This window comes from Trichomycterus rosablanca, chromosome 15 (assembly GCF_030014385.1).
Source record: "Trichomycterus rosablanca isolate fTriRos1 chromosome 15, fTriRos1.hap1, whole genome shotgun sequence".
Taxonomy (NCBI): Eukaryota; Metazoa; Chordata; class Actinopteri; order Siluriformes; family Trichomycteridae; genus Trichomycterus; species Trichomycterus rosablanca.
The window spans coordinates 25,852,101-25,870,398 of NC_086002.1; the positions used below are offsets into that span (position 1 = coordinate 25,852,101).

An 18,298-nucleotide genomic window follows, 5' to 3' on the forward strand; every position below is an offset into this window, starting at 1 on the left:
TCACATTAACAAGTTTCATTTTAATTACATTTTTATAGTTTTATCCTTATTAGGATGAAATGCACCAAATTGGAATCATTAAAATATGTCTCACAAATGACTGAATATTAAGATAATTGAGGTTTGCAAAAAAATGACTCGTTATGTTGTGGTTAACCAAGTTAACTACCCTGACATGAGGTTTAAATTAAGTTAACTATGTTTTCTCTAGCAAGCTTAGCTTGCTTAGCTGTTCTCGCTACCGCTCTGGATACACTTAAAATATCGTCCTGTTATTATTGTTAGGATTGAAGTTTTGTTTAAGCTGAGAGTGTAATGGTCAACTATTATCATTAAACAGCATTAAGTGGCTCCATTTATATGCATTCTGACATATATATATATATGGATTTATATATACCTAGCCTTTCCTTCAGATCGACCATTTGTAAATTTGTTTCGGCATTGTTAAAAGTGTTTCAGCTCTAGTAAATTTGTTTTTGTTGTAAATTTGTTTTCTAAAATTTATTTTAATAATTTTGCTGTTTTAAACATGTTAAAAAAAGAAATTCAACAGGGCTTCTATGCAACCCTAAACCTTATTACAATATACTATAATTTTAATATTGTACAATTAGGTGGGACAGATAGCCATTAGAGACATGACAATGTAGCCCAAAAAATAACCCATACTAGGATATAAGACAGAGTGGGAGAATAGAGCAGTGTATGACCAAAAGTCATATTAAGTCAAATTTGTAGTGAAATTGAAATAAAACAAACAAATAGCTTTAAAAACCTGTCAGTGCTTGTGAAAGTAGCATTAGAGACACGTTAGGATAAAAAAATACATCTAAAACACCTGCAGTGGTGTAGGAGGAGGTGTAGGGTGAATAAAACATGAGGGTAAAATTGTGTTTAGGAATGTGTAATATATAAATGGACAACGCTTGTGCTTGTTGCTAGCTTTTGCAGGTGTGTGTGTGAGAGAGAGAGAGTAAAAAATGTAAGTAAAATAGGTGGATATGTCTCACCTGGACTTCTAGAGCCATTAATGTTTTGTTAAATTGGGTGTTAGGGTCATGAATGAGTGATTAAATAAACAATGAATACATTAAACAAATAAATAAATAAAAATTTAGTAAATAAGTTCAGATTCTTCTGTGCTGAACAATACTGACTTATAAAGTCTTTATAAGTGACATCTGTGTTAAAAATGTGTTTGTATATTTCACTGTATTGTGAGAAATGGGACGTTATAAGTCATATTCTGCTAAAGCATAACGTTTCATAAACATATTTCAAAGTCAGACACATCTTGGTTAAAGTGAAAGTGGTCTTAGCTGTGTATCAATAAAAGCCAAACAAGTGAAATAAGACATTTTATGTTTCAGTGTTAGCTGTGTTAAAGCCATTTCTGAGTTAAACATTAAAAAGTGCATCTTTATAAAAGAGATGTATCAGATAAATAACTAAAATAGACTTGAATCTTTTTTGTAAGTGTTAGAAATATCAGTAGAATGTGAATGTTGGAGCCATGTGTTGTTTTAGAAATGTGTCAGTATATGTGAACTTAAAGCTGACACGGTGATGTTCTGTAGATCTTACAGCACAAATATGTAGGAATGACTGAAATGAATGTTAGTGTATTAAAATATTCTTCTTATTATCACCATTACTATTATAAATTGTTATGTTTATTTTTTTCTTCCATTTCTGCTACATGACAGTTAAGCACCCTGGACTCGACCTAGTCCTGCTTGGTAGTTGTGTTTTACTTCGCACTAAACAGAGTAACAGAACAAAAACATGCCAGTAAAGAAGAGGGAGCAGTAAATTGCAGCTTGCAAAAAAAAAAGAAATAATAATCAGTAATTATTATTCAGAATAATGTATCAATATCAATAATAAAACACTATTCTAAGTACTCAACACAGGGTATATATTTTAGGACAGACATATTGTAAAATATTAACTGTAAATAATCATAATTACTCAATAATCAATTTGTTTTTAATATTATAGTTGTTGTAATAATAGTATTATTGGTGATGGTAGTAGTAGTAGTAACATATAATATAACTAGTTACTTATAATGTTATGGAAAACCAATAGACAATTAGTGGAGCGTGGCTCCCATCTGGTGGCCAAAATGTGACAACACACAAACATGTCATGTAGCTGTTACGTTCATACATTTACATTTTCAGCATTTAGCAGACGCTTTTATCCAAAGCGACTTACAGTACTGTGACAGTATACAATCTAAGCAATCGAGGGTTAAGGGCCTTGCTCAAGGGCCCAACAGTGGCAACCTGGCAGTGGTGGGGCTTGAACCGGAAACCTTCTGATTACTGGTCCAGTACCTTAACCGCTAGGCTACAACTGCCCTACACATGCCATACACATGCCATACACATGTATATGTGTTTTCTTTTATGTATGTATTTTTTTATGTATTTGTGTGTGTGTGTAAGTGTATATACACACATTTTACTCAAACACACACAGATACTACTAAGAAACAAAAGTGCTGTAAGAACCGGTGACAAACATACACAATACACAACACAGAATTGCAGGACTGCAGTCTGAGTCCATCACTGTTTAATATCTACATAAATGAATTAGTGTGCAGCCCCCGGACTCACTCTGCAGGACGGGGAAGTAAAATTTCTACTCTATGCAGCTGCACCTAGACCTGTTGGAGCAGTACTGCCAGAACTGGGCCCTAACAGTAAATCTGAAGAAAACAAAAATGATGGTGTTCCAAAAACAAACCTAGATGTCAGGAATACATGGCACCAGTTTACCATGGTCAGCACTGCCCTGGAGCACACAATGCAGTACACTTACCTTGGTCTCATCATTACATTTACATTTTCAGCATTTAGCAGACGCCTTTATCCAAAGTGACTTACAGTACAGCTACAGTATACAATCTGAGCAATTGAGGGTTAAGGGCCTTGCTCAAGGGCCCAACAGCAGCAACCTGGCAGTGGTGGGGCTTGAACCAGCAACCTTCTGATTACTAGTCCAGTACCCTAACCACTAGGCCACGGCTGTACGCATTACTGCATCAGGGAGTTTCAGCATGGCAGTGAATGCACTAAAGTATTGTACGTACGCAATCAGTAGGAGATTTTACAACATTGACATCCCCACCTCAGTTTGGAGTAAATTAATTGATAGTGTGATACAGCCCATTGCACTGTACAAGAGTGAGGTATGGGGTCCACTGAAATCTCACAGTTCTATTAAATGGGACAAACATCCAACAGAAACCCTGCATACTGATTTCTGTAGAATGATTTAAGTCCTAAGAAGTGATAGAAGTCCTAAGGAAAACACCGACCATTTGGCAATATTGTTTCCTACTGTCATGCCTATAGAGCTACTTGAATCTGAATCTACATATTACACAAATAACAGCGGTCAGAAACTGAGCATCATGTTAGGAGAGGAGAAGGAGAGCAGCACTGTAGCAGCTCAGTATGTTTCTGCCTGCAACAGTCTGAGAGACACGGACTGATACACCCGAACAGAGGAACAGTCGGAATTAACCCACAAAGAGAAAGTGTTCCATATATACATGTTTATTTTATTACTTTTTATTGTTTTAATTCATATTTCCTTATTTTTTTCCTGTGTATACATTCATATTCTGTCTTTTCAATGCTTTGGCAATACTGTAAGTACTACAACAGTCACGCTAATAAAGCTCTTTGAATAAAATAGAAAGAGAAAAAACAGATATAGAGATAAAGATTTTTTTTTTTATTGTTGTATGGTTATTTATAATTAATATATATATATATGTATATATTACATACATATAGTAGTACTTTATATTAGTAGTAGTGGGTTTTTTTTTCTCTTGTATTTGTTCTTGTTTTAGGCCAGCAATCCTTTGTGATTTTTTTTAAATTTTTGCTCTTCTTCTTCTGTTATTATGACATTATCATCATCATCAGCATCATCACTAAACATGGACATATAGTCCAATGACAATTTGTCACACATGAGGCACAAGAAAACAGATAATTTGCTATCTGCAAATGATACGTAAAGACTAAAAGCCATCAGTACAAGCTGCACCGCATTGTGTCTAAATAAAACAATTGAACAACGCTTGCTCAGAATGCATATAAATGGAGCCACTTAATGCTGTTTAATGATAATAGTTGACCATTACACTGTCAGCTTAATTTCATGACAAATCTTTAGTTATTTAATCCGCAACAGAACATAAAATTAAAGAAGGAATATTTAAGCACCACTTTTCAGTTTAAGCACCACAAACATGACATGAGGTAATATTTGTGATGGTCATCCTGATGACCTGTATGAATCTCATGAATAATTGATGACACTTGTACCTTAATTACTAAAATAATAAATATATATTGCTCCTGCAGTAAGGCATACATTAGCAGTGGTGGACAGTAACTAAGTAAATGTAACTAGTTGGGTGAGTTTTTACTTTAACTCAACCACATTTGGTAGTCAAATGTTTTACAAAACGTAACATTGTCAAAATAAAGGAAGCGTGAAGCGATCACACCAATCAGTGTTTTGTTCTTATGATAATTTTAATAAACATTAGTGTCAGATTAATGAATGACACTCGAGTCTTTTCACCTAAAATGAGTTAATTCATCAAGTGTCTTGTTACAGAAATGATAATGAAACATTAGAGCCATAATAAATCATGCTACTTTTACTTTCATACATTTGAAGGTATATACTAGTACTTTTACTCAATTGGAGGTAAAGAGTATTTTTTTAATTAGTTCTTGTATTACATGTAGGAATCGATTATTAATCACTCATGAAATAAGAGATGAATTAATACCATTTCCTGTACCTGCACTATAATGTTTCTGGTACGGTAGTGTGTTTATGAATCTGTTCATTCAGTGCAGGTAAACCTTATGAATCCAGCCACATGGCTTAGTGTTTAACCAAAATTATTATTATTATGAATCCTCAGGAAAGTGAAGGGAGGTTAGTTTATGCAAAAAAACAACTCCTATGCAAAAAAAACCTCTTTAATCTCTGTACTGTATATTGTCTCTACTACTTAATGTCAAGGGGCACATGAACCACGTGACCGCGTGGCGGCGAGATCAAGAAGTGTCGCAACTCTCTCTATCTACAGCTCTGAGTGCGTCATACTATCTTAGTACAGTGATATTTTATTCTGCAAGTTATCCTAAACTCACCACATAGTGGCAGTCAGGGCCCAAAAACAGTAATATATTAATAAATAAATAAATGGTAAGGTATTACAAACATGGAAAGCTACCCAAATGCAGTGTAAGTAATATATTCGAATATAATACTTAAAAAAAGAGGAAAATTCTCTTAACTTGATAAGATGGGTGGCTCTTAAAAGAGCCGTTGGTTTGCCAGAGCGACTAAGGCGCTTTACTTGGAGCTGGTGTACTTGGTGACGGCCTTGGTACCCTCGGACACGGCGTGCTTGGCCAGCTCACCGGGAAGCAGCAGGCGCACGGCGGTCTGGATCTCCCTGGAGGTAATGGTGGAGCGCTTGTTGTAGTGAGCCAGACGAGAGGACTCACCAGCGATACGCTCGAAAATGTCGTTGACGAAGGAGTTCATGATGCCCATAGCCTTGGAGGAGATCCCGGTATCAGGGTGGACCTGTTTCAGGACCTTGTACACGTAGATAGCGTAGCTCTCCTTCCTGGCCTTTCTGCGCTTCTTACCTCCTTTGCCGGCGGTCTTGGTGACGGTTTTCTTGGAGCCCTTCTTGGGCGCGGCCTTCGCTGGTTCAGGCATGATGCTGCTGTTTCCCCTAGAACAAACTGCAAGTGAATGTAGACGCTCTACACGCCCGCTTTATTAACCCTGCATGCAGAGTAAGCCAAGTTGGAACACGTAACTCTGATTGGTCCAAGGTCCTGGGTTTCTATTGGACAGAGAACATACCGTTCCACGCCCCCTTCTGCCCCATTCACTAGAATCTGTTCTTTGATGTCTGTTCCCGCTTAATCTGAGGTCGATACATGTTTAAAAACCGAATATAAAAGAATAAATAGCAATATTTTATTACATTTTATATATAAATATATAGATAGGATAGATATATATTTTTGTTTGTTTTATAAGCGAGGCATTTGGGCACAATGTTTTACTGTATTTTACACAGAGATCGTGTTAATGACTGTAGTGTAATCTACAGTATGGATGTACATTGGTAGTATGCAAACACGCCGTATGAAAACTAAACAAGATCGGATAGTAAACGTAATACTAAAATTACTATTGATAATTCCAAGCTTTTAGGGCTTCATCAGTGAATGTGTTATTTTTACTTATAATGACGCTTTCAAGCTTTTGGGGCTAAACGAGTGATTTGCAAATGTACGCATCAGTGAACGTACTACTACTAATAATAACGATATTAATAATAAACCAGAAAGAATTTTCTCTTGTGTAGAAAATATGGGTGGCTCTTAAAAGAGCCGTTGTGTTAGCGTGGAGGTCTGAACGTTTAACCCCCGAATCCGTACAGGGTGCGTCCCTGGCGTTTCAGAGCGTACACCACGTCCATTGCGGTGACGGTCTTTCTCTTGGCGTGCTCGGTGTAGGTGACGGCATCACGGATGACGTTCTCCAGGAAAACCTTGAGCACACCGCGGGTCTCCTCGTAGATCAAGCCGGAAATACGCTTCACACCGCCACGGCGAGCCAAACGGCGGATGGCGGGTTTAGTAATACCCTGGATGTTATCACGGAGAACTTTGCGGTGACGCTTAGCGCCTCCTTTTCCAAGACCTTTGCCGCCTTTTCCTTTTTAAATATGATCTTTATTAAGACATGATTTTCAGAACAAAGTTATTATCATTACATTACAATCAGAACAAGATACAGAACACAGCAATAACACATACAAAACATAAAATCTATTACATACAAATTTTTACAACTTAAGTATCGACCATGGAAATTTTTTCTTAGCTTTAAGATCTTCAGTTCGCAACCGTCTTAAGTGACAAACAATCTGTTTAAAAACAATGTCAGCACTTATATTAATTTGGTCTATAATTATTTTGCATCTTGTTTTCCAAATCTTTGTATTCACCACACAAATAATTAGCCAGTAAAATTCTTCAATATTTGTATGTACATTATCAAAAATACCATACATTATTGTTCTCATATTTATATCAAAATCCAAATTTAATGTTTTTACTTTATTCCAAATGTTGGTGGTTCTTGTACAGTTCAACAAAAGATGTTCAATTGTTTCTTCTTCCAGACAACCATGTATAGGACATTTAGTGGTGGTGACATAGCAACTCCATTTCACAATTGTTCTAACAGGTAGTCTATGATTTATTATTAGCCACATAGTGTCTCTTATATTTTCAGAAATATTTTTAGAGAGTATGTTCTTTATTATTATCTTACTTTCATTTAAATCTATCTGTCTATACTGTAAGGTTTCTCCATGATAAAATGTATTAATTAATTTATAAATTTCTTTATTTGATAAGTTAATCCAGTCAATATTTAAGTTTGTATGCTTAAATGTGAAATCACCATAAATAAGTTTATAATAAAATACATCTTTTCTTTTCTTTCCTTTTTGTTTCAACCATTCAGATTCCTTTAGTATCCACTTAGCCTTCCTTTCCATTGCTTGTGCTATGTTTTTACAAAATGCAATTTTTAATTTAATGCCTAAGTCGATTGCTCCTAACCCTCCTTGTAACTTTGGTTTAAACAAAAGGGTTCGTTTTGTTACCTCCCTATTTGTATTCCATATAAATTTAATACACAATTTGTTCAGGCGATTAATACATTTTTCATCTGGTGGAAAAACAGTAGCAAGAAATAATAATTTAGATAAAATAAAGGTTTTAATAATATGTATGCGAGTTTTATAGTTAGAGCCTTTGAATTTGTCCAGTTCATGTTTCACTGACTCTTCTTTCTTTTCCCAGTTTAGTTCACGTGCTCTATCTTTAGATACATATATACCCAGTACTTTTATTTCTTCTTTTATATTAACTTCTAGATAGGGTTGTGTATTTCCTCCTATCCAAATACCTTCTGTTTTCATTTGGTTAAGTTTTGCACCTGCTATTATTTCATATTCATTAAAATAGTCTTTTAATATATTGTATTCAAATTGGTTTTTAATAAAGACTGTTATATCATCAGCATAAGCTGAGATTTTAATTATGTTGTTCTTAGAAAGTTTTATACCTTGTATTCTTGGGTCATGCTTGATTTTATTTAGAAGAGGGCTAATAGCTAGTACATAAAGGGCTGCACTTAAGGGGCAGCCTTGTTTAACTCCCCGTTCCACTAAGAAGGAATCTGTCAAAACACTGTTTACTTTTACTTGTGTCACAGATGTTTTATATAATAGCTTAACCATATGTATAAATTCAGGAGGAAACCCATAGTGTTCCAACACCAACCAAAGATATTCTCTAGATATTAAATCAAAAGCCTTCTTTTGGTCAAGAGCAATAATAAAATAATCGTTAATGTTTTTATTTGTCATTATCTCTCTTAAAGAATTCAAGTTGTCCCACATATATCTGCCTTTTATTGCACATGTCTGTTCCAATTCTATCAAATTGTCTAAATGTTCATTTATTCTATTCATTAAAATCTTAGCAAATATTTTATAATCTACGTTCATTATTGTAATTTGTCGCCAATTATCAAAATCATGTGGATCTCCTTTTTTAAAAATTAAGTTAATTACACTTTGATAAAAAGATTCATGCATTTTGCAGTTATTTATTCCATCATTAAAAGCGGATGCCAATAATTCCCCCACATCTTGTTTAAATAACTGATAGAATTCGGTGGGTATGCCATCTGTGCCGGGAGATTTACCTTTATTTAGTTGTTTAATGGCAATAAGAGTTTCATCACATGATATAGGTCTTCCTAGGTCTTCTGAACAATAAACAGTATCTTTTGTGCATGTACTCAAAAAGGACCGCACTTTTGTAATGTCTACTTCTATTTTTTTATACATCTTTTCACAGATATTTCTTATTAATATACATTTTTCACTTTCATCCTCAATTATTTTTCCCTTATCATTTCGTATCCCGGCAATATATTTATTTGATTTTCCTTCTCTTAATTGTTTAATTATATTTGTAATATTTGCTGGTTGATTTATGTCATGACCTGCTTGCATTTGAGGGCTTATAGTTAGTTCATCATTAATTTCAGTTAATTTTTTTTTTAATGTCATTTAATCTATTCTCTTCTTCAGAGGTCAACCCAGATTTTGTAAATAATTCAATATATTCATCCAACAGTTTATCATAAATGTCGTTATTTTGTTGATGCAATTCCCTACATTTTCGTTTAAAAAACATTCTAATTTGTTCTTTTAAAACTTGCCATAATTCAATATTTGATCTTGTTAATACTTTTAGTTGTTTTATCCTATTAATTTCATTTTTAGTGTCGGAGATAATTATTTCTTCTTTTAAACAACGAGTATTTAATTTCCAATAACCTTTTTGTTCATATCTATATAATAATAGTTTTACATTTAGAGCTAGGTGATCAGAATCAACTAACAGCTCAGTTTTATACGATTTGACATGTATATTTTGTGATACATATATTTTATCAATCCTTGTTTTAACTGATTTGTCCATTCTAGTAAAGCCAATATCGATCGGGTAAATCTGTCTAAACGCGTCTTTTAGCTCTGACATTTCACATATTTTGTTTAAAAATTTACCATCCCTAGATAAAGGTATATCCCTATACGGTATTCTATCTTTTAAGTCAGAAATTATATTAAAATCTCCACACATTATTACGGGGAAACCAACATATAGTATCTCGAGAAGTTTATGTAGTATTTTCATCTTACCTGAACGATCTGTGGGTGCATAAACATTTATGATTCTTATTTTTTTATTATTAAAAAAACAGTCGACCAAAAGTAGACGACCCGGCACAAGATGTCTAGTCTTAATTATTCTTACTGTTTTTTTTTTAAAAAAGATTCCAATTCCGTCGGCTCTATCTTTACCTATTGATATAATACATTCTCCTATTGTCCATAGTGAAGACATTTTTTTTACATCTTCTAAAGTTGTCAATCTTAATTCTTGGGAACATATTATATCACAGCGTTTATTCATAAATTTAGCTATTTTTATATTCATATTTTTATCAGATTTCATCCCTCTTACATTTATTGATATTATATTCAATGTCATTTTAAAATAATTTAAGTGTTACGTTTAATACCTAATGAGATCATTCAGGTAAGATGTCAACTAACAATATTTAGTCTGCATCTTTTACTCGTTTACTCGTGTCCGCTATAGATGAAATTTTTTTACGTCTCTTTTTTGAGATGCCTTTTTTTTCAGCCACTATGTTAACTGTGTTAGGTGAGTTAGCTTTTTTTATTACTGTTTGAACAGAATTTTCATCATTCATTGTTGTGGTGTCAGTTTGTCTTTCACCTGAATCAACTTTGGGTATCGGGGGAGGTTCTTCATCAGATGTAGCGTTTGAAGATGTTGAGTCCTCGGTGTCGCTGTCTGTATCGGAGGAGGTAGTGGTGGATCCATCAGAATCTGAACTCTCTTCTTGTTGATCTTTCTTTTGCTCTTGAGTCGGAAGTACCGCCTTTTCCTCTTCCGGACATCGTTACTGCTCTCGTCGAGATGATGCGAGTCAATGCAGGACGAGCGTTCACAGCGAGCCTGTTATTTCCCTCTACCGGACCTAGTTGAAGACGATGAGGCGGAGTTAAGCAGCGACCGCCCACTGTGACGGCAGCTGCTCGGAGTAGGCCTCATGTAAAGCGCATAACTTAGTACCTCCACTGTTTTATCCTCACAGTAAATCGGTCTACAATCGATGTGATGTATTAATGTTTAATGTTAAAAAAAAATATTTCTAAACATGTTGTGCCAAAAGAATGAAAAGAAGAATGAAAGACAAACAAAGAAACAACCCTAAACACTTTGCAGCCCTAAACCCTATTACAATGTACTACTGTATAATCGCCATGTTTGTCACATTTTTTAATATTGTACAATTAGGTGGGAAAAAGAGCCATTAGAGACATGACAATGTAGGCAAAATAAAACATATTAGGAATACGGAAAGACGGTGTGGGAGAATACAGCAGTTTATGATAAAAAAATCATATTAGTTCAAATCAGTACAGTTGTAGTGAATATTGAATTTGAAACAAACAAATAGCTTTAGAAACTTTTCAGTGCTTGTTAAAGTAGCATTAGAGACACGTTATGATAAAAACAAAGATCTAAAACACCTGCAGCAGTGTAGGAGGAGGTGTAGGGTAAATAAAACATGATGGTAAAATTGTGTTGGAATGTGTAATATATAAATGAACAACGCCAGTGTTTGTTGCTAGCTTTTGCAGGTGTGTGTGTGTGTGTGTGTGTGTGTGTGTGTGTGTGTGTGTGTGAGTGTGAGTGTGAGAGAGAGAGAGAGAGAGAGAGAGAGAGAGAGAGAGAGAGAGAGAGAGAGAGAGAGAGAGCGAGAGAGAGAGAGAGAGAGTGAGAGAGAGAGAGAGAGAGAGAGAGTTTAAAAAAAAAAGTAAAATAGGTGGAAATTATCAGCATTTAGAAGACGCCTTTATCCAAAGCGACTTACATTACAGTGTACAGTCTGAGCAGTTGAGGGTTAAGAGCCTTGCTCAAGGGCCCAACAGTGATAACGTAGCAGTGGTGGGGCTTGAACCAGTGACCCTCTGGTTACCTTAACCACTAGGCTACAGCAGGCCCTGGATATGTGTCACCTGGACTGCTAGAGCCATAGATGTTTTGTTAAAGTGGGTGTTAGGGTCATGAATGAGTGAATAACTAAATAACTACATAAACAATGAATACATTAAACAAATAAATACATAAAAAATGTGTAACGCAGTGTTTGGATTTGTCTGTGCTGAACAATACTGATGCAAGTCTTTATAAGTGACATCTGTGTTAAAAATGTGTTTGTATATTTCACTGTATTGTGAGAAATGGGACGTTATAAGTTATATTCTGCTAAAGCATAACGTTTCATAAACATATTTCAAAGTCAGACACATCTTGATTGAAGTGAAAGTGATCTTAGCTGTGTATCAATAAAAGCCAAATAAGTGAAAGAAGATATTTTATGTTTCAGTGTTAGCTGTGTTAAAGCCATTTCTGAGTTTTAAAAAGAATTATTTAAAAAAAAGTGCATCTTAATAAGTGAGATGTATCAGATAAAAAACTTAAAATAGATTTGAATCTGTTGTGTAAGTGTAGGAGCCATGTGTTGTTTTAGAAATAAGTCAGTGTGTGTGAACTCAAATTAATTAATGAATTTATTTATTTTTATTGGACTGGACTGGGGGTGGACTGGAATTTTTTATTTCCCTCTCAGTTTATGATTTAGGTGTGTGCGAGTTTATCCATCTTCACCGTAATGTGTTAGCGAATAGAACTGTAAGTGCAATAGATAGAAACTGTGATTTCTTAACAAGGGCATCTATTTATTTACTGAAGTCAGAAGTAAAGCTGTTAAGATTTACCATTTAAATCCCCATTACGGTACTAAACACAGAGTGAAATACATGAACGTGAACAATGCACAACATTCAGGTGTGAAGCTTTGCTAGCTCAAATACAAAAGCAACAAAATCTTTTTATAGCGCTTTATGTACTTTTTGGAAATCACAAAGCTGCTCTTGACTGCTTCAAAGGACTGAAAAACAGCAAATGAAGTCATTAAGTTCCAAAAGTTATAGAAATAAGATTTTGTGTATTGTTAATGTGAAAACCTACACTTTTTATGCTCACCTGTTTTCGTGAAAGTAAATTAAGTTACCTAATTTGGGTTAGATACATGTTGGGGTTATCATAGTTTAGGTTAGAAATAACTTGGGGTTATTGTAATTAGGGTTAGAAGGAGGTTGGGCTTAAATTGAACTCAACAGAAATCATCTGTGCTGCATCGGAACACAAGGCACATCTGGAGGTGATGAACCACACCTGGGTCCTCATGCCTTCAGATCAGGTAGCGAGAACAATGAGTTCCAGCCTGAGTGTGAGTACCAGCCGGAGAACCTGCAAACGGAGACAAAAACCCGTCAGAAATGGGAGTCGGTGCTGCGGGACTCAGAGGGCAAAGGTTAAAGTTACACACACACACACACACACACACACACACAGTACAAAATACAGACTGTGTACACCGTGCAACACCAACGCCACTAAATCCTCCTAACAATTTTTATATTACATAAAAATACATAAAAGTATACATACATAAAAGAAAACACACACATACACACAGATTTAGTTCGTGTTTTCACATTTTGTTGGAAGATGGAAGAAACGCTCCACTAACCCTCTAATTACCCTGTGTTGAGTACCTAGAATAGTATTTTATTATTGATTTATTATTCTGAATAATAACACACATCTCTACACACACACACAAACACACAACCAGTTTTTCCTAATATTTATAATTGATAAATATAACTAAATTATAACTCGGAACACGCACACACAATGGAATAATAAATAAATAAATAAAAAGTGCCCATTTCAGTGGAAGCATGTAAGTGGCTCTTAAAAGAGCCTTTGGGGATAACTGGATGGAGTGGGTTCGTTTAAGCCCGCTCTCCGCGAATACGGCGGGCCAGCTGGATGTCCTTAGGCATGATGGTCACCCTCTTGGCATGGATGGCGCACAGGTTGGTGTCCTCGAACAGACCGACCAGGTAAGCCTCACTGGCCTCCTGCAGAGCCATGACGGCAGAACTCTGGAAGCGCAGATCGGTCTTAAAGTCCTGAGCGATCTCTCTAACCAGGCGCTGGAAGGGCAGCTTGCGGATGAGCAGCTCAGTGGACTTCTGATAACGGCGGATTTCACGCAGAGCCACGGTACCTGGCCTGTAACGGTGAGGTTTCTTCACACCGCCAGTAGCCGGGGCGCTCTTGCGGGCAGCCTTAGTGGCGAGCTGCTTCCTCGGCGCTTTACCACCGGTGGACTTACGCGCGGTCTGCTTGGTTCTTGCCATCGCGTCTGGAACTCTGCACTTCACCAACTGTAGGACAGAATATGTTAGCCCGCCCAACACGCTCTATTTAAGTACCAGAGCCGCTGCGCGCTCATTGGGCGTCTTGATGAAGCTCTTTTCTCATTGGACGATCGTGCTTACGTCAAATGTCACTTACTGGTCGGCGTTCTGCCGCTGCCTCGTTTCAGAAACACAGTATTTCCTCCATGCTGTTGGCGGGATTTATAATACTTTCCTTTGTTTCTTTGTGCTTTTAAAAGACAGCCTACAATCGCATTTAAAGTATATACCTTTTTAAAAATATATATTTTTGATTATTTCGTTCATTTTGCTTATTATTATTTTTGTTCCATGTGTATTACACAAACACGTTTGTTGCACCACTTTTAATCGTCTATATTGTTGGTTTTGCTACTGCAAGTGATCTAAAACTTCACTTATGTACACATATATAAAGATAAATAGAAAGGGAAAAAATAAATCGTACATATTGATTTGTTAATTTTACCATGTCATAAATCATGTGAGTTTCATGCTGTGTGAGTCTATGAAACGATATTACATTTATTTACACATTATCTGGGGAAATTGCACTTTTTCTGTGGAAATGGGTGGCTCTTAAAAGAGCCTTTTGGGTTAGAACACGAGAGCGACTTTACTTGGACTTGGCTGCTTTCTCGGTCTTCTTGGGTAACAGAACAGCCTGGATGTTAGGCAGCACACCGCCCTGAGCGATGGTTACACCTCCAAGCAGTCTGTTCAGCTCCTCGTCGTTACGCACGGCCAACTGCAGATGACGAGGGATGATACGAGACTTCTTGTTATCTCTGGCGGCGTTACCAGCCAACTCGAGGATCTCAGCGGTCAGATACTCCAGCACGGCAGCCAAGTAGACAGGAGCACCAGCTCCCACACGGTGGGCGTAATTGCCCTTACGTAGCAGTCTGTGAACACGGCCCACGGGGAACTGAAGGCCGGCACGGGATGAACGAGTCTTGGCCTTAGCCCTAGTCTTACCACCGGTCTTCCCTCGACCACTCACTTTGATGATCAGATGTCTTCGTCGGATAAAACTGAAGTAAACTGGAAGAGAGCTCGAAGCGGTATTATATAGGCAAACTGGCCTCTCTCCTATTGGCTTAGAGCGAAGGCACAGCTGAGCCAATCCTAAACGCGCCGTCATGTCTCAGGGAAACACATACACGCCCCCTCACATACTGCCCCCCCCCCTCCTCCCCTCTCTTCTCCTCCGTTCTCCCGCCCGTGTAATGTATGATACAGAAAAGCTTCTCTTAAGCAACAATTACATTATATTATGTCACAATAACATTTACACTAACAATTACATTATGTAAGGAGCTCATATACGTGAGTGCACATACATATACACATTTATACGGACAGTTTTATGGGGATGTGTGACAAAATCATTATTACACATAAAACAGGACCAGTTATACTTAGTGTTTTTAACTCCTTGCTTATCACTCCACAAAATATGCATGTATGAATAGTTGTATGTTCGCATGCATGCTTATATGTATGTATGTGTTTAGGAAACGCGATTCTTTATGGGAAGATATAGGTGGCTCTTAAAAGAGCCGTTTTAAGAAAACAAAAGTAATAAAACAGGAACAAGTTTACTTCTTCTTGGGTGCAGCTTTTTTGGCCTTGGCCGCTTTGGGCTTAGCGGTCTTGGGTTTGGCTGCCTTGGCTTTTTTAGGACTCTTGGCTGCCTTCTTGGGGGTCGCCGGCTTCTTAGCCTTCTTGGGGCTCTTGGTGGTTTTCTTAGCGGCCGCAGCGGGTTTCTTGACCTTCTTGGGGGACTTCTTAGCGGCTTCGGGCTTCTTGGCTGTTACCTTCTTGGGCTTCTTTGCAGCGGCGGGTTTCTTTGCGGCCTTTTTCACTTTAGGAGCGGCGGCTTTTTTGGCCGCGGGCTTCTTCGCCTCGGTCTGCTTCTTGTTGAGCTTGAAAGATCCTGAGGCGCCGGTGCCCTTGGTCTGCACCAGGATGTCCTTGGTCACCAGGCTTTTGACGGTGAGTTTGACGCGGGAGTTGTTCTTCTCCACGTCGTATCCACCTGCAGACAGAGCTTTCTTCAGGGCGGCCAGGGACACGCCGCTCCTCTCCTTGGAAGCGGAAACAGCTTTGACGATCAGCTCGCCGACGCTGGGACCCGCTTTCTTGGGTTTGGCCGCGGTCTTCTTTTTAGGAGCCTTGGCGGGGGCCGAGCTGGCCGGTGCTGGAGCTTCTTCTACCATCGTTGTTGGAGCTAAAACGGCGCTAAGAAAGAGCGAGTGAAGCGCTGTGCTCTGTTGTACAGAGACTCCTCCCTCTTACGAGAGGGGGCGGGGCTTTATAGCACACATGAGAACTGTATAGACTCAGCTCGACCAGCGCAGCGTCTGTGTGCTTCCGTGACACATGCGCACTTGTGTTTTCTCATGGCAAATAACGATTAAAATACAAGTCCTGATATAAAATACGAGGTAATAAAGTGCACGTCGGCCGAACATAAGTTCTCTAGTTCATGTAAAAGCCCGCAAAGGGAACCTAACGATGCTCTGTTTCCTTGTGTTCTGCTAAAACAGCACACCGCTCCTGATGCGTAAAGCGACGCAGCGCACATTTCACATCTTATTACACGTAAAAATATGCCGAGGAAACCCGATCTTCTTGTAGACACAGACTGAAAAGTGCAAACCAGGCCTTGGTGTTTTCCACATGTATTTATAAGCGGATGTGAGCTTCCTTTTCTACTAGAAAAATAGGCTGTTTAGTGCGAAGTAAAACACAGCTACCAAGCAGGACTAGGTCGAGTCCAGGGTGCTTAACTGTCATGTAGCTGAAAGAACAAATGGAAAAAAATAATAATAAACATAATAATTTAGAATAATAATGATGATAATAAGAAGAACATTTAATGATAGTCAGAACAAGTCAAAACAACCGTATTCACAATGATGTCTGTTCTAATTTAAAAATTCATGTGTTTCAGCCGCAACGATAGCTAACAAGTGTTAACAAGTGTCATAAGCGAGTTAGATAAAAACCATGACTGAAATAGATCAGTTTAGGGAATGTCGTGAGTTTCAGCTGTTAATCTTTTACAAAGCGTTTCCCTGGATAAAAAGAAAAAAAAACATCAACAAGTCACGTACCTCTACTTATATATATATTATATATTATATATTTTATATATTATAAGTTATTGCGTGTTTGTCAATTTAAAAATCAAAAATCGTCTTCTGTCAATTTAAAAATAAAAAATGGTCTTCAACAAATGATTTAAATGAATACAGAGCGTTAATGTCATTGTAACAGTTACAGATTGACATCATGTGATGATGCTGCATTTCAGTGAGCAATGACACAACGACTTTCATATTACATGATGCCCTTAAATGATCATAATGTTTCTTTACTGGAGAATGCGGGCATCGATCCCGCTACCTCTCACATGCTAAGCGAGCACTCTACCATTTGAGCTAATAACCCTTAAAAAGAACCCTATTTTACCCTTTTATAAATTGTAATGTACTAACAGAGCATTGATGCTGCATTATGTAAGGCCTAAAATAGTGCAGGATATACCAACTGTTTAGTGCAGTGCAATAACAAAGCGGCTCTGTGAAGCAAGAACTGAAATTATGATGCATGTAATTCAACATAAAATATATGTAGGTATTAATATCTTATCTAAAACTCAGTGCATTATTAGGCTGCACATAAATATAGATTTAAACTGTCCTCTATTTACTACAGTGTGTTTGAAACAGCTGGGCGTACAACTAGACTGTGTGGAGAACATGTTACACATACAGTGTGCTATTATTTCAAGCTGATCAAGTACATGCTATGTCAATTAGATATATCTCACTAAGTACAAACTTTCTAAATAAACCATGTAGTATGGGACATTAGTGCTTACTGCAGTAAGGAACAACTCACCCAAACAGGGACTTGAACCCTGGGCTCTCAGATTAGAAGTCTGATGCTCTACCGACTGAGCTATCCGGGCCCTAAATACTGCTTTATTCCTCACAAGGATGTGACATGAATTACAAGCTTTAACATACGTTGTCCTATAAAACTGCAATTAATATAAAATGTTTTCATGTTTTTGCAAATGTGTGAAATACACCATTTTTATTGTATATGTTGATTTCACTTATTAAGCCAAGCAAAAGAAGTTTCATCCTGAAAAAGTACTTTTAACTGTATTTTTTTTTATAGTTTGAAACCTTAAGACGA

The 18,298-nt window shown here is 37.0% G+C and overlaps 4 protein-coding genes and 1 non-coding gene across 5 annotated transcripts; all 5 read right to left on the minus strand.

Annotated features, from left to right (window-relative positions):
* Window positions 1–5,409: 5,409 nt before the first annotated feature.
* On the minus strand, window positions 5,410–5,794 carry LOC134329044 (histone H2B-like). Its single transcript, XM_063010289.1, has one exon. The coding sequence runs from the start codon at window positions 5,782–5,784 to the stop codon at window positions 5,410–5,412; it is 375 nt and encodes a 124-aa protein (XP_062866359.1). The 5' UTR covers window positions 5,785–5,794.
* Window positions 5,795–13,489: 7,695 nt separating this feature from the next.
* Window positions 13,490–14,066, minus strand: LOC134328942 (histone H3). Its single transcript, XM_063010183.1, has one exon. It carries the CDS (start codon window positions 14,042–14,044, stop codon window positions 13,634–13,636), a length of 411 nt encoding a protein of 136 aa, XP_062866253.1. The 5' UTR covers window positions 14,045–14,066; the 3' UTR covers window positions 13,490–13,633.
* A 633-nt stretch (window positions 14,067–14,699) lies between these two features.
* Window positions 14,700–15,548, minus strand: LOC134328427 (histone H2A-like). Its single transcript, XM_063009522.1, has 2 exons — window positions 15,533–15,548; window positions 14,700–15,127 (listed from the first exon to the last, which is right to left on the minus strand). Exons 1-2 carry the CDS (start codon window positions 15,546–15,548, stop codon window positions 14,700–14,702), a joined length of 444 nt encoding a protein of 147 aa, XP_062865592.1.
* Window positions 15,549–15,684: 136 nt separating this feature from the next.
* On the minus strand, window positions 15,685–16,352 carry LOC134328828 (histone H1-like). The gene has a single exon (XM_063010058.1). The coding sequence runs from the start codon at window positions 16,303–16,305 to the stop codon at window positions 15,685–15,687; it is 621 nt and encodes a 206-aa protein (XP_062866128.1). The 5' UTR covers window positions 16,306–16,352.
* A 1,640-nt stretch (window positions 16,353–17,992) lies between these two features.
* Window positions 17,993–18,065, minus strand: trnar-ucu (transfer RNA arginine (anticodon UCU)). The gene has a single exon. It is a non-coding gene; the product is annotated as a tRNA-Arg (tRNA).
* Between the last annotated feature and the right edge of the window lie 233 nt (window positions 18,066–18,298).